The 16,549-nt window shown below is 52.3% G+C and overlaps 1 protein-coding gene across 1 annotated transcript; it reads left to right on the forward strand.

Annotated features, from left to right (window-relative positions):
• Positions 1–7,637, forward strand: CCDC92B (coiled-coil domain containing 92B). The gene is made up of 3 exons (XM_032616915.1): positions 1–130; positions 4,665–4,712; positions 7,042–7,637. Exons 1-3 carry the CDS (start codon positions 1–3, stop codon positions 7,635–7,637), a joined length of 774 nt encoding a protein of 257 aa, XP_032472806.1.
• The last annotated feature ends 8,912 nt before the right edge of the window (positions 7,638–16,549 follow it).

The following is a 16,549-nucleotide window of genomic DNA, read 5'->3' on the forward strand; positions in this document are numbered from 1 at the left end:
ATGGATACCGTGTCCCTGGAGCATCAGATCCAGAGCGTGCAACGCCACATCAGCTTCCTGAAAAAAGAACAGATGGCCCTGCTGCGAGACCTGCACCTGGAAATCCTGAGGCTGCAGAAACGCTGCTCAGGTGAGGCCTGGAGGGATGGCGGGGGGTGACTGTCATCATCGTAAGCACTGTCCCTGATGGGGTGTCCACCGTGAGCCTCTCTAAGCCTCTTAACAATCCTGCCAGGCAGGTGTTCGATCACCCCTTTTTCTTGGTGAGGAAACTGAATCTTAGGGAAGTGAGATACAAAATGTTCAACAAGCACCTCCCAGCCCTAAGAAGCCCTCAGTCTAGTCGGGGAGACACACACACACCAACAGGTAATCTAAAGATACACAAAAAATGAAGAGGGCTGACAGAGGAGTTCACGGGCAGGATCATGTCCAGCTTGAGGCGTGGGTGATGGAGGAGGAGACCAGGCATCCCACGCTCCCCAGAGGAGGGAGCACTTCCTCTCCCTGAGAGCTGAGTAAGATTTAGACATGCTGAGATATTACGGGGCAACGAGGGTGGAGAAAGCTTTCCAAATGAAAGGAACAGCATGGCAACATTCAGAAGGTAGGAAACCAAAAGCTCATGAAAAGCTCTATTCGACTGGATAATGCTGTGCTTAAAGCTGCTGGCAAATAACGGTTGCAGACAGATCATGGAAGACTGTGACCAATATCAGGACAGCTAAGAAGTCCTCCTGGGTAGTAGGGAGCCACTGAAGATTTTTGAGCAGAATCATGCTACATTAAGAAACTCAATCCGGGGCTTCCCTGGTGGCGCAGTGGTTGAGAGTCTGCCTGCCGATGCAGGCGACATGGGTTCGTGCCCCGGTCCGGGAAGATCCCACGTGCCGCGGAGCGGCTGGGCCTGTGAGCCATGGCTGCTGAGCCTGCGTGTCCGGAGCCTGTGCTCCTCAACGGGAGTGGCCACAACAGTGAGAGGCCCGCGTACCGCAAAAAAAAAAAAAAAAAAAAAAAAGAAACTCAATCCGGGGGACTTCCCTGGTGGCGCAGTGGTTAAGAATCCACCTGCCAATGCAGGGGACATGGGTTCGAGCCCTGGTCCAAGAAGATCCCACGTGCCACGGAGCAACTAATCCCGTGCGCCACAACTACTGAGCCTGCGCTCTAGAGCCCGTGAGCCACAGCTACTGAGCTCACGTGCCACAACTACTGAAGCCCACACGCCTAGAGCCCGTGCTCTGCAACAAGAGAAGCCACCGCAATGAGAAGCCCGTGCACCACAACGAAGAGTAGCCCCCATTCTCTGCAACTAGAGAAAGCCAGACACAGCAACGAAGACCCAACACAGCCAAAAATAAATATAACTTAAAAAAAAAAAAAAAAGAAACTCAATCCAGCAGTTGTATGGCAGATGAATTGGTGGGAGAAGGAGGCAGGGAGACTAGTGACAGGTCCAGGGGAGAGATGAAGGGGGATGGAAAGGGGAGGACCAGTGGGAGGCAGATTGAAAGAAGGGATCTGGCAACCAATTGGATTTGTAAGCAGGACAGAGGAAGGTGCCAAGGATGATGTAAATCGCATGCCTGACCTCTGCTCTTGCGCCTCAAGCCTCAGCTGTGTAGCCTTCTCAGAGGCTGGGCTCTGGCCCAGATGCTCACCCAGGCAGAGTCTTCAGGTGCGGGCTTTAGAGCCAATGATTCGTTCAATGTCTCAGGTGGAACAGCTCAACCTCTTCATTGTACAAATAGGTAAACTGAGGCCCAGAGAGAGAGTCACAATGTTAGTGTCAGAGCCAGGATTAGAACCCAGAGCTCCACACTTCCAGTTGTGATGCCTCTGTTGCTTTCCCCCATTCTCTCAACATGCTCAGATTTCTACCTCCCTTCCATCCCCTGCTCATGGAAGACTCCCCATTCCCCAGAGGGAAACTGAGGCCCAGAAGGTTCAACTGACCTGCCTGGCTTCTCACTCTATGGCACGAGAAGCCAGCAGTCCTAACTTTCAGCTCCATATACAGGTTCAGCTGCCATTTGCCAAGACCAGGCTCCCTGCCATCTCCCCCAAAGCCTGGCAGGCAGCAGAGGCCAGCCCAGGGGGCAGGGATGACCCACACCATCTCACCCCTGCCTGATGCTACTTTTTCATTGCAGTAATAACATTAAAGGAAAATTGACATGAGTGAACCCTAAGACCCTGTAGCTCTTCCTCTGATTTCTTTTTGCTTAGCCCTAATTCTAGACACAGGCCAGGATCCCAAGAAAGTGGAAGAGGCAGGAACGGAGATCCCTCAGCCCCCACCACCCTTCTCAGACAAGTGTGGGCCCGCAGCCTCTTGGGTATTGATTCAGGGGATAAAAATAACTCCAGGCTGGCCTGGAGCAGCCACTCTTGGGGCTGAAATGACCGAATAAGGCCCTCCCTCCAAAGGGTGGGGGAGTGAGGAGGAAAAGAGAGCAGGACAAAGGCGATTTTTAAAAAAGAGATTGGGGTTTCCCTGGTGGCACAGTGGTTAAGAACCCACCTGCCAATGCAGGGGTCACGGGTTCGAACCCTGGTCCAGGAAAATCCCACGTGCCGTGGGGCAACCAAGCCCGTGTGCCACAACTACTGAGCGTGTGTTCTAGGGCCTGCGAGCCACAACTACTGAAGCCCACGTGCCTAGAGCCCGTGCTCTGCAACAAGAGAAGCCACCGCGATGAGAAGCCCGTGTACTGCAACTAGAGAAAGCCCGCAGACAGCAACGAGGACCCAATGCAGCCAAAAATAAATAGATAAATAATTAAAAAAAAAAAAAGATTAAAGAGGGACCCAGAGGGTGGGAAAAGGATAAGAGTGGGGAGGGGCTGGTGTAGGAACCAGGAGGGCAGGCCTTTGGGAAGAACCTGCGTGACAACTCAAAATGAAGGGGCTTGAGAGGTGGGTAGATGTGCTGTGGTTGCGGAGGTAGCTTGGATGATGACAAGAGCCGACTCGGCCCAAGATTGAGCCCTTTATTTCTTTTGTCTCATTTAATCTTAGCAACAGCCCCTTGTGAGGTGGGTGCAACTTCGTTCCCATTTCACAGATGGGGAGACTGAGGCTCAGAGAGGTGCTGTCACTGGCCTGAGGTCACACAGTGTGTCTGACCTCACAGCGCACTCATCTAAACCATGGGGACCCTGGCTGGAAGATGGGCAGGGAGAGTTGATGGATGGGGGAGTGGAGCCCAGCTGGGGTTCTGTCCCCCCACCCCCAACTCTAGCGGTTAAGGGCTAAGGAGAAACAAGCCCACAGGCAGTCAGTGACAGAGCCAGAGTCCCGTGGGCTACATCCCCAAACCTAGTCCTGGGCCCCTTGGGTTACATCACAGGGCCTTGGAGGAGGGGCCAAGCTGGCCCCAGGAAGCCCTGGCGGGGTGAAGGCATCAGAGTTCTCCCAGAGACCCCAGGGAGGAGGTTCAGGCTCTGGTCACAGCAAAAGGCCCAGGCACTCCAGGCTGTCTGTCTCCTGGCAACTGTTGGCCTCCCCAGAGAAGGCACCTCCAGAAAAGCCCCTAGTCCCTAGAAGAGCCTGGAGAAGGCAGCAAGGAGGGGCAGACAGAGGGCCCACAGGGTGAGTCCCTCTCTGTTGGTGCTACTGGGCAGTGGACCCAGAGATCGGCTACCTTCCCCACCCCCACGTTCACACCTTCTCCCTTTGGGCACCAGGCTGCATCCCTGCAGGTACACCCAGGTGCTCCTGAGCAGATGCCCTCCATCATAGGCAGCTGTGGCTCCTGGGCTCCCTCCTGCCCCCCTCCCAGCCCCTGAGCTCTGATGGAGTTGGGGGGAGTGGGGAGTGGGCTGGAAAAATGATCAAACCCAGCTGGCTGAGGGATGGGGTATTCTGGGATCTAACGGTTGGGGACTGGGAAGACAGGCAGGCAGAGGAGGAAACTGCTCCTGCACCAGTGCCCTTGGCGGGCCCCCTGGCTGCCCCGCCCCACTCGCTTAGCGCCAAGCCGAGCGCCATGCAGGCTTTGCTTCACCATGTGGCGCTGTCCTCCTTGAAGCTCTTCTCCCCGCCCTGCGGAAAGTGGCGGAACCAGAGCTTAGAAAGGGCAAGGCTGATGTTCAGAAAAGAGCACAGGCACAGCAGTACTGGCTGTGACAACAGTGAAACGCACGTGTCCTATTGGTAAATAGCCACTGCCCTGAATCCCCCTTTAGTGTCCCTGAGCAGCCCAGGACACTCCAGCCTTCCCAGACCCACCAACTAAACAGTAAAGAGAATGTGCCCTGGGCAGCAGGGGTCCTCCAGGCTGGCTCTGATTGGTTGGCATGTTAAATATTTGTACATCACCTCTGGGAAGGGGCAAATACTCCCCCCCCAGCCCCAAAAACAAGCCTCAGTCCCACAAGGGTTGAACTAACCCCCAAATCTAGGCCACAAAGCTTACACTGGAAAGATCTCTGGGCTTAGAATCAGCTAGATTGGGCTCAGGCTATGCCTCTGACACCTCTCTTTCATCTCATTCCCTCTCTGGGCTGCAGTAAAATAAGCATGGAGGGGGGGTAGTTTAGATGGTTTCTGAGAATCCTTATCGACACTATTACTGGGCTGTGATTCCTGATCTCACACACATACTCTTTCTCTCTATCTCTAACATACACACGACTGCCTTTTCTTATCTCTGCCCCCAGAACTGACCCATGACCTGGAAATGAAAGAGGCCCAATCTCACCAACAAGGTAAGAGGACAAGTGGTCACCTTTTCCCCACCACTTAGGACCCAAGCCTTGTCCACCCCTGGTCCAGACTTGGGGACAGCCACTCCTCAGCTTACTGAGTGAGTGCAGGACGTCAGCCTCATTTGCCCACTCAGCTGGGTGACCTTGTACCATGAACAACCTGCACCACCATACATAGTGCCCTGTATCCCTGTCTCTGTCCAAAGTGGTAAAATGAAAGCAGGAAGGAGATGGTGTCCAGGAAGTCCACATGGCTGACTTCATTCCTTTGTGACCCACCCCCCTAATCCTTCTCATCCTTGCACGAGTGATTCTCACAGTCCGTGTCCACACCCTCCAAGACGCTGAGTGTCAAGATTCAACACGATGGCAATATGGGGTCTTTGACTTCAAGGAACATAGTCTAGAGGAGGAGCAGAGAGACACAGGCACATTAGCAAATTCTTCATTTTACAAAAGCATGACTTCTTGCCGTTGTAGAAATTCCACTAAAGTATTTGTTTATAGATTATTACTTCACCCATAAAATGGGGAGTGGTGTGGGGAGATGGTGTTCAATGAGTATAGAGTTTCAGTTCCGCGAGATGAAAAAATTCTAGAGATCTGTGGCACAGCAATGCGAGTATATTAACACTACTGTACACTTAAAAAATGGTTAAGATGGCAAAATTGTTTCTTCTTTTTTTGCCACAATTAATTTTTTCAAATGGGAGGGGTTGCATTGTTGAGATCTTAATCTCCAGATGATATGATCTCTGAGAACTAGGACTGGGCGTTACCCGTCGTCTCTCAGTGCAAAGCACATTACCTGACATGGAGAGGGACTCAGTAAATGCTTGATTTGAAATGAATCACAAAAGTAGTATTTCTTGGCCAGGAGGGTTTTAAGAATGGGCTCCCTGCCATATTGATGTGCTGCTTATAGATCAACAGCAACAGGACCAAGAGTTAGGCGCAGGGAAGGCTGGAAGTTTAAGGTTAAGGTAAAATGCTAGGAGCCCTACTAACTGCTTTGCATATCATGCATAAACATCTAAACACTTATGGCCCTGAACTAATTCTGCTGACTGCTTTAAGTGGCAGTCATGGGGGGCCTCTTTGTGCCTACGTGCTTGGAGGAAGGGGTCACATATCCCAGACACCAGGCAAGAACAGTTCTGTGACAATAGTAGCTTTTACTCCACCTACTGTCCTTCCTCTGAAAGGGCTTTTGGGGTCATCTGGGCTCAAGGCACTGCCCCAGTGTCCTGGTTTTTACTTTCTCTCTCAGTGGGCTTGAGAGCTCTCTTTCCTTGTCCTCCTTTTGTATGAAAATCACTTGGTGGTTTTCATATCCCCTCCAGAGTCACCTCTTACCTACCCTTTGTCACCATTCACATGTGCCAGTCCTGGGATACAGACCTTGCTGAAATGGAGTTTATGATCCAGGAGGTAGGGGTCCTCAACCCTGTGGGTACATGAGAATCACCAGGGAAGATTCAAGAAGTACCCTTTCCCAGTACTTGATACTTTGATAGGACCCAGAAAAACTATTTTTTAAAGTTCTCTGGATGGTTCCAGTGTATATCCAGGTTTGAAACCCAATGCAGTGGGCAAAGGCAAACAATAAACAAGTTTAAAAAAAAACCCACAAAATGTAATAAATGCTCTTTATGAAGGAAACAAGGTTCGCAGCACGCTGACTCCCCTTTTCTGCTCACACTCCCAGTTCTTTCAGTCCCTTGTTCTTGTATGTCTCTCCTGCTACGGGGCTTTTGCATAAGTCCTACCCTCTGTCCGAAGCACCCTTCTCTCCCCTGTTCACTACTTAATTCCTATTCACCTGTCAGATCCTAGCCCAAGTTCCTCTTCGGCTGAGAAGCCTTCCCTGATTAGGTCACAGTCTCCTGTTACAGTCGTGGTATTGGCACGTGTCACAGATGCAACCTCACATTCTTTTGTGGTTATGTACCATACCTCTCCCACTATGCTTGCTGTGAGCTTCGAGGAATGTTTTACTATCCACCATACCCACAATGCCTAGTACAACGCACAGAGTCAGGGCTCAACAAACAGTCATGGAGTGAATAAATGGTCAGGGAAGGGTTTGCACTTAAACTTAAGGGGCGCACTGAAGAATCAGAGTGGCCAAACAGAAAGCAAGATAGGTGCAAGGGCCTCGAGGAGGAAAGAGGCAGGCCAGCGTCGCAGGCGCTTGGGGAGTGAGGGCGAGCGCCGCAGGACGTGCAGTCGGGGGCGGGGGGTGCCGGGCTTCGCTCTGAGGATCGGTGAGCTGTGCAGGTACAGCCAGGCGGGGACCCTCACTCTCCCCTCCCTCTCCCCTGCCCAGAGTTGGCGTCCCGGGAGCTGGAGAGCAAGTGCCGCGAGCTGGAGTCACAGCTGGCGGCGCGGGTGGCGGCCAACGCGGAGCTGCGGCGGGAGGTGGCGCAGCGCGAGGCGCTGGTGTCGGCGCTGCGCTGCAGCCTGCGCGCCGAGGAGCGCCGCTTCCTGGAGGAGCTGCGTCGCCGCAGCCACCGAGCCACCGTGCTGGGCACTGAGCTGCAGAAGCACACCGAGGCGGCCGCCTACCTCTCCTACCAGCTGCACGCGGCGCGCCAGAAACTGCAGACTCCGCGCCCAGGCCCCGGCGCCGCCGCCGCCGCCCCCGAGCCCCGGATCCGCCGGCGCGCACAGCGGGCCCGCCGCCCGCCCGCAGCCGATGCCGCCGCCAAGGGCCCCGGCCGGGACTGGGCCGCCCGGGAGCGCTCGGCCGGCGCCCCGGACGACGCCGATGCCATGCCAGACCCCGCGCTCTTCCTCTACGCCCGGAGGCCCCCGCGGCCAGGTGGCCGCAGCCCGCGCCAGCCGCCTCCCCAGGAGCCCCCTGACCAAGCTACCCCGCCGGCCGCGCCCAACCCGCCCAGTGCGCCGGCGGACCCGGAGTAAGCGCGGGGCCGGCTGGGAGGGGCGGGGCGGGGCGGGGAGCGGGGGAAGGCGGGCCCGGGGCCCGACTAGGGACGCAGCTCTGGCCGCGCGGGCGGGTCCCAGGGGCTGAGGCAGCCGGTCCCTTCCCCAGGGAGCGGGCGGAGACGGCCCCTGCTCCCCCGCCCCTTCGCCCCTCCCAGCCGCCCCCGCCTTTTGTATTTGCCAGCAACGCAGAAGCTTTGAGCTCTCCCCTCCCGCCGGGGACCTCCTCCGCGGGGCCCAGCGAATGCATCCTTTTTCTAGGAGAGGACTCACAGTACCGATCTTTATCTGGTCCCCACCCTGCCACTGGGAGGGGAAGGGGAAGGGGAAGGGGCGGGGGTCACGCCCTGCCCCGGGAAAGCTGACAATCATTTGGCGGGAGGGAGAAGCCTGGGCGGCCTACGTAGGAAAGGAACCAGAGTGGCCCTTAGCATCCTTTGGCCTTCCAGCTCCCCGCTGCGGCATCCCCCAGCCCCCCACGGCTGCCCTTCCCGCCGAGCCTTCCTCCAAGGGGAAGTTCGGGGTGAGGTTTAGAGGCTGGACCTTTACCTTGGAAGCCGCTTCTCCTACCCCCTACCCTGTTGATAGGTCCTTACAGGTGAGCACGGAACACTTTAGAAGTCGCCTCCTCCAGAGCCCCTGATGGGGAAAGTGTGGACTTATTGAAGTTTGAACTTCTGGAAATTAGCACCCATAGACCCTTAGAGAAGATTACAGAATGGGTTTGGTGGCAGATCCTGGTCTAGAGCCGTCTCCAGCTCAGTTCTGCCCCAGGATGCCGACCTAGGTATTGACTCTGGGGACACGGCAGAGTCGGGCTGCCCCATCAGGCTTATGGAAGGGTTAGAAAGTTCTTTCAGGAGGTAGCTGGGAACCTGAAGGCTGCCCTGGGAGTTTTCCTAGTCCTGTTTATTGGTGCTAATTTTGCCCAGCTTCCTCATTAGCTGGCTGCACCCAGAGGCAGGAAGAAGGGCCCGGCTTCTTGGAAGTGGCAGCTGTTGAGAGAGGTTTGGGTTTGCTGTGGGGAGGGGGGGGAGGGAGTGGACAGGTTAGGCCCCAGCCTGGCCTGCTCCAGGAATGCCCCCAATCCTATCAGACCTGACAGTGGTGGGGTGCTTAGTGCCCTCTCTCTAGGTTGGGGAGTGGCAAAAGGAAGGAATACTGCCCACCTCCTAACGCGTTTCTCCCCATCTCCCTGTCACGACCAAAGGCAGGAAGTGAAGCTCCAGTCCAGTTCATTGCCCCCACCCAGTCTGGCCTAGAAAGAAAGACAAATCCCTAGAACCCTGTCCTCTCATGCCATCCCTTCTCTGTTGGCCCTGCATCAAGTCCTAAGTGCCTGTGATGTCTTCCAGGGGCTGCCATGGGAGGACATGGGGCAGGGAGAGTCCTTTATCTCACTCACAAGCACCCCATGCTGGCAGGTCCTGACCCTGGCTGGGGCTGAGCCTTCTGTTTGTCACCCAGGGGTCTGGGAGGTCTCTAGGGTGATGAACCCTTTTTCCGTCACGGCCCCATGAAGAAGAGGGGAAAGAACCCCAATTATACCCTCTTTCACTGTATATGTTAGAGGGAGCAGGACACCAGTGAGCTCACAAACACGCAGCCCCCTCCCAGCTCAGGACTGCTGAGACCGCTGAGCAATAACCAGGCCTGGTCTAGGTGTCCGGCACTGAGGCACCCTTGGAACGGACCGTGCTGTCCAGTCTCAGGGGTCACAGTAGTGGCCTAGGGTTCCTTGCTTTGCCTGCTCCCACCTCTCCCCTCCCCAGTCTCTGTGGCTGTGCCTCTACCCTCTGTGTCTCCTCAAGTGTGGACGACTCACCGTACCCCCTCGACCCGTTGCCTTCCCTTTCAGAGCAGGTCTGAGTGAGGAGGCCTCTCTCTGCTCTTGGCTGCTTTCACTTGACGGGGCCCAGAGGATCCTGGGCAGGAGGGAAAGGGGGTCTTTCTGGAGGCACCCTCATCTTCCACAATCAAACTTTTGGGGTGAACTGGGTGACTTTGTTACACCAATTCTTCTACAGAGATGGTGAAGTACTTTATCCACCCACCCACCCACTAAAAGCCATAGCTACGCCCACCTGGCCTCCCCCGGCTCTATAGCAATAGCCCTCTTCCTCCTTCCCTCCTGTGTACCCGAGCTGTCTGGCTGGGGGCCCCAAAACCCCCTACCGCACGGGTCCTCCTGTGGCCTGCCTGCCTCTCCCCAAGTGACCCCATCGGCACCTCCCACCTCCTGTCCCTCTTCCAGCAATCAGAGATGATGACACTTAATTGTGAGGTACTTGGAGATACCCCACATGAAGGTCCAGCGTGCTGGGGCGGCTGACTCGCTGACTCCCAGCTGAGGTGTCGGGGTGCCTTGGAAAGGAAATAAGGCAAGCACCCCTCCCACCTCCACTCAGCAAGCTGGGGCAGGGGCCAAGGCAAATGCAGGGTTCAGATTTTATGAGAAATTCCCGTTCCCTCTCCCTCTCCTGGAAATAATGGACAGAGGCTTCCTGCCTCTCTCCTGCACCTGGGTTTGGAACAGAACCCTCAGGGCAGCAGAATAAGACTGGGAGTCAGTGGCCTGCCCTTGGCCTCAGCGGTCAGAAACTCCTCAGCCTTGCCCTCAGCTTCTGGCCCTCCCCTTCTTCTAGCCTGGGGGACCCGCCCTGCCAAGGGAAAGACCCCCTCCCTTGAGCCCCTATAAAGTTTGGGTGGCTAGAAGGGAAAGGATTGTTTCCTTCCCTCTCCCTGTTCTCCACCTCTCCCCTCTTCTCTGCTGCATGAATCCCCATTGGGGGAGGACTGTGTTGACATGGACACTCAGGGCCCCTAGTTGGAACCAGGAGCTGCAGGTGGGGACCCCTCCCCGTTCTGGAAGCCAATCAGGGACCTGTGGGCAATACAGCATGAGGCTTTGTACCCCTGCCCCCCAATATCCCACCCACAGTAACCTGCAGTTTGGGGGGCCAGGCCAGGGCTGAAATGGGGTAGCCCTTCCCCAAACAAGCAGCAGAATAGAGGTCTCCCTGATGGAGAGGAAGGAGGCTGAGAGGGCGTGGAGGAGCATCTCCTCATCATGGAGAGCCAGGGATCTCTAAGCACCCTCTCGCTGAGGTGCCAGCCTTGAATGGGGGACACGCGAGGCTTCAGAGCCACCTGGCAGGAGCCCCATGGGCGCGGCAGAGGGATCCTGCTCCAAATTCTCTGTTGGCTGCGCTTTTTAATCCAATGCTTTTCAGAGCTCACCCACAGAAATAGAACCCTGTGCTTTAGGGGTGACTGTCATATGCCTTATTCTTAATAAAATATCTGAAAAACACACAAGTCAGACTTTTTTCCTGTGGGCACTCTGCGCCCCCGTCCCCTGAGCCCACCACAGGTCTGTGGAAGGGCCGTGGAGGAGATAGCGAATGGTTTGGGAGTTAGCCAGGGGGTTGGGTGAGACTGGCAGCTGAGACTCTGAAGTCCCCTCAGTAGGCATTCCTCACATAGAGCATAAGGCATTCATCTGAGATGTCTGTCCTGATGCTCAGGTTAGCTCTGTCCCTCTCTCCATGCCACCCCAACCCAAATGAACAAACAAGACCTTAGATTAGAGGCTCCTGGCTAGGGTTGGCAGGGGTAGATTGGAAGGGTTCCGTGCCTGGAATTGCCCATTGTTGTGGCCTAGAAGGAATCCTGGGGTTCTGGACGTCTTTGGCTATGCCAGTTCTTCTTCCCTGACAACCATCTCCATCTGATCCAGATGCAAGAAGCCCAGCATCCCGAAGAAGAGCCCTAATCTTATCCTCCACTAACGAGGGCTATCCAAGGACTGCGGTCTGGGAGCTCAGCTCAGTCAGCATCTTCAGGCCTGTACATTTTCAATGTAGGTCTATGTTGTGGATGCCTCTAGGAGAAAAAGCAGCAGCTCTGCCTTCTAAGAACGCAGGGGACATATTGGTTTTGCCTGCAACCTTTCTTCTGGTAACAGTACCTATTACTTCCTTTCAGGCAACAGCCTTCTCCCAGCTTAGTCAATGTGTTGCAGGGCTCTGACCCCACCCATGTGACCCAGGTAAGGTAGGTCACACTGATTGGGCTGGAGATGGGCATGCAACTCTAAGCCAATAAGAGTCCATCTCAGAACTTTTACTGTAACCATTCATTTAACACACCAAGTTAGGTGCTAGGGATACAGCAGGGAACCAAACGGAACTACTGAAGGACAAATTCTTGGGTGGCTAAAATGGCAGAACATCAGCTTGGAAATCTGGTGGGCCGTTTGCCATCACCAGGGATGGGGCTACCTGATTATGAAGCTCCACAAAAGAAGTAAAACCTAGAAAGATGGAGGCAATTCCTTTTTTTTTTTTTCTGTCATGAGTGTTTTTTTTTAAATTTTTGTGAAATATAGTTGATTTACAATGTTGTGTTAATTTCTGCTGTACAGCAAAGTGATTGAGTTATACATATATATTCTCTTTCATATTCTTTTCCATTATGGTTTATCATAGGATATTGATATAGTTCCCTGTGCTGTTGGACCTTGTTGTTTGACAGTTCCTGATAATTAAGCTGCCTGGATCCTGCTATGCTTGCAGCCCATATACCCGTGCCTTTTTCAGTTATATAGACCAATAAGCAGCCCCCCCCCCGCCACTTTCGTATTTAAATGATCAGCATTAATTTGTGGGGGTTTTCTGCTTTTTATTTTAACCTAAATTTAGACTTAGAGAAAAGTTGCAATAATGATACAGAGTTCCTGCATGTCTCTCACCCAGCTTCTCCTAATGTTAACATCTTATTTTATCATAGTACAATTATCCAAACCAAGAAATTAACATTGGTACATGGCTATTAACTAAACCACAGACTTTATTTGAGTTTCACCAGGTTTTCCCCTAGGGTCCTTTTTCTGTTCCAGGAACCTATCCAGGTTCCCATTCCATTTAGTTATTTTTTCCTTAGTCTCCTCCAATCTGTGACACACTTTTAAAAGCCATTTTGAGTTGGGTTTTAGTGCCTTGCTAACCCCATGAGACCTGATGATGTCAAAGAGCAAGTAATCAGTGGGGGAGAAACAAGTGGACCCCAACTAATAAAGTACATTGAATAAAATATTTGCTGAACTCTAAGGAGGGAGTGACTGCTTCCAGCTGCCAGGACTGAGGAACAGTTTCACAGACACAATGGTATCTGAGCTTGATTTCATAGACCTTGATTTCATGCCTCTTTTCCCATGATGCTTCTCCCACAGAAGTTGGCATTGAGAAAAGGTAAATGAGTTGCTCAAGATCACATAGTGAAGGAGTCAGGGATGGAGATAGATGATGTCACATACAGTCATGCACAGGGGATTGGTTCCAGGACACTCCCCCCAAACTCCCTCCCCCTCCCCCCTCCTCCACAGAAACCAAATCTGAGGCTGCTTAAGACCCTGATAGAAAATGGGAATTCCCTGGCAGTCCAGTGGTTAGGACTCTTTGCTTCCACTGCCAGGGGCCCAGACTTGATCCCTGGTTAGGGAACTAATCCCTCAAGCCATGTGGTGAGGCCTTAAAATTTAAAAAGAGGCATAGTATTTGCATACATCCTCCCTTATTCTGTATTTATTTATTTATTCTTTGGCCATATTGCTCTGCTTGTGGGATCATAGTTCCCCAACCAGGGATCCAACCCAGGCCCCTGGCAGTGAGAACGTAGAGTCCTAACTGTTGGACTGTCAGGAACACCCAATTCTCCCTTATACTATTTTTTTTTAACATTTTGGTATATATATATACATTTTTTTCTTTTTCTTTTTAAATATTTATTTATTTAGCTGCACTGGGTCTTAGTTGCGGCATACATGTGGGATCTAGTTCCCTGACTAGGGATCAAACCCAGGCCCCCTGCATTGGGAGCATGGAGTCTTAACCACTGTGCCACCAGGGAAGTCCTCTCCCTTATACTTTAAATCATCTCTAGATTACTAATAATTCCTAGTACAATGTGAATGCTATGTAAATAGTTGCCACTGCAGCAAATTCAAGTTTTGCTTTTTGGAACTCTCTGGAATTTTTTAAAAAATATTCTTGGGAGTTCCCTGGGTCTAGTGGTTAGTGTTCAGCACTTTCACAGCTGTGGCCCAAGTTCAGTCCCTGGTCGGGGAATTCTCACAAGCCCCATGGTGCCGCCAACAAAAATTTTCTTTTAAATTTATTTTTTTGATCCGCGGTTGGTTGAACCATTCATGCGGGTGCAGAACCCACAGATATGGAGGGCTAACCTGCATATTGATTCCTACCCAGTGTGCCCAGGTGGAGGAGACAGGGCAGCCCTGGCTGCCCCATCTTCGTTCCTCGCTCCAGCCTCTGGGGATCAGGTTTGAGCCCAGGGTGAACTAAGGCTAGACCTGTAACAGGCCCAGGAAGTATGGCCCAGGCCTCCCTCTGCTTATCCCTGGCCTTTTATCTCCCCAGGTAGCTGAGGAAGGGAAGGCCCAGCCCTGGGTAAACATCTACCCAGGACTCTGGGGTCCCATTTCAAGTAGAGAAAAAGGAGAGAAGAAGAGGAAGGGGGAGAGGGATTGGCCTTTGGGTCCTCCCAGAGACCCCTGTGGGTTCTAGGCTGAGCCCAGCCCAGAGTCACAGTACAGAGCAGAGATGTGCAATGTCAGCACCACCTAACTCAGAGATCATATTTTTCAATCCTTTCATTTTATAGATCATGAGACTGAGGCCCAGGGAGTCTTACTAACTGTCACCCCTCCTGGAAATTCTGCCCACACAGGTTTGGGTTGAGGGAGGTGGACCCCCTCTCATGGGTTCCTGGAGTCGGGCCATTGGGGTAGGGGACTCCTTCCTGCAATCCAGGAGGTTTGGGTCCCAGCTCACCTCTCCAACCCGTTGGGAACTCTGAAGATGACGGGGGAAAATAGGAATGCCCAGCTGAATGGGTGCATCCATCATAACAATAATTAGGGAGATGGGATGCTTTAAGCAGACTAATTATGTAGGGTAGGTCTCAGCCTCGGTAAACTTCCCTTTGTGTTTACTTAGCATCTGTACCCAGAAGCCATAAAGATGGGGAGTACCACCCAGGCAGGCAGCCCTGAGGATGGGGACTGTGTAACAGGAGCCTGCTAAGGAAATGGGAAGAGGATCCACAGAAGACATGTTGCAGGTTCGAAGGCTGCTGGGACTGCTTAGCCACTAGGCCCCTGGACAGACTGGTCATTAGCGCCCTTCCTTACTTATCAGTAGGCACTCGCAGACCTTGATCATAAGGAGGACATAGGAGTAAGGCCAGGGCAAGGTATAGGCCGGTGCCTCTCCAGGGCTCAGCCCGGTGGGTCTCAGCTAGGCATCATGGAAATGGTCTAAAGCTCTGTATACAAAGGTCAAAGCATACAATACATAAAAGGAATATTTGCGCAGAAAGCCCAGATATTACAAATATCTGGTGAAACCCCGTGGAGGCATCTAAAGGACTGCTTGGCTCTGCCTATACCCGGGACCTCCATTCAACCAACCACTGTGCATTAAGCACCTACTATGCATCAGGCTCTGGGGAGATGCTGGGGATATCCAGATAAATAAGGTATGGTTGTTGCCTTCAAGAAGTCCCCTGGTCTAGCAGCTGGACTCCTCACCTGAGAACCAGACATCCTAGTTTGGCCAAGACAGTGTTGGTTTATGCCTGTTGTCCCAAGGTCATTATTAATAGTGTCCACTTTCACTCCCAGAGTGTCCTGGTTTGCATGATACATCACATGGTCACCCTAACCATAGCACAATGTATAGGCAATGGTGGAAATAGTTGGGGAAAGTGATGGGAGTAGTTGTTGTTAAGACTATGGTGAAAAGACATTGGTGGAAGCAGCTTGAAAGTAAGAAATAGTCTGCTTAATATGTGATTGGACCGCCAGACGATAGAGAAGGTGGTCAGAGGATGATGCTTTTTGTGTGTATCTGTTTCCCTATCCCCAGGCTTGCTGCTCAGTGTTGAAACAGGGCTACGCTTTTGGTTATGAGTAGTGTTACCGACATGGAGGGGGCTTCCAACCTCAGCTACACTGGACTAGGTACAATTCTCCAAATTCCTTAAGTTTCAGTTGGGAGACTGGTTAAAAGAATTATGGTACATCTACACACTGGGATATTATCCAGCCATAAAATGTAATGAGAAAGCTCTTTGTGTACTGATATCTCCAGAATATAGTAAGTAAAAAAATCAGGGTAAAGTATGTTACCATTTGTGTAACTAAAGGGAAATACACACACACACACACACACACACACACACACACTCTTATATGCAAAGAATATCTCTAGAAGAATATAAAAGAACTGGTAATCCTGGTGGTCTGGGAAGGAAAACCAGATGGCTGGGGGCAGGTGACAGATTTCACTGTATGCCCTTTTATGCTTTTTGAAATTTGAACCATGTGAATGTATTCAAAGTTCTAAATAAAATTAAGAGGTTTTAAAAAAAATAAACAAGTGAATAAATTCCCAGGGTCCCTCTTTCTGTGTCTTCCCATATGACTCCTCTGTCTTGCTCATTAAAATCCTTCTTATCCTTCAAAGCTTCAGAGGAGCTTCTTCCCAGAGGCCCTCCCTGACTGCCTCCCCTGCACACTCAGAACAGCCTTCTTTAAAGGCTTTTATTCTGCAGCCTTAGACATGAGATTGCTGCGTGCATCTCTCTTCACCCACCAGATTGAAACTTCTCCTGGCAGGGACTGGGTCTGGTTCATCTCTGATCTTCCTGCAGTACTGAGCTCCTGCAAGCTTTGCTTGAAAGACAGAGTGAAGTATTTTACACTATCTAAAGTGCTTTGATGACCACTATCTCCTCCCAACAGTTAGGTAAGAGGCCAGACAATGGATGTTTTTATTTGACAGAGGAAGCTCCTGAGATTCAGAGGCGTG

The sequence above is a fragment of the Phocoena sinus genome, chromosome 20 (assembly GCF_008692025.1).
Source record: "Phocoena sinus isolate mPhoSin1 chromosome 20, mPhoSin1.pri, whole genome shotgun sequence".
Lineage (NCBI taxonomy): Eukaryota > Metazoa > Chordata > Mammalia > Artiodactyla > Phocoenidae > Phocoena > Phocoena sinus.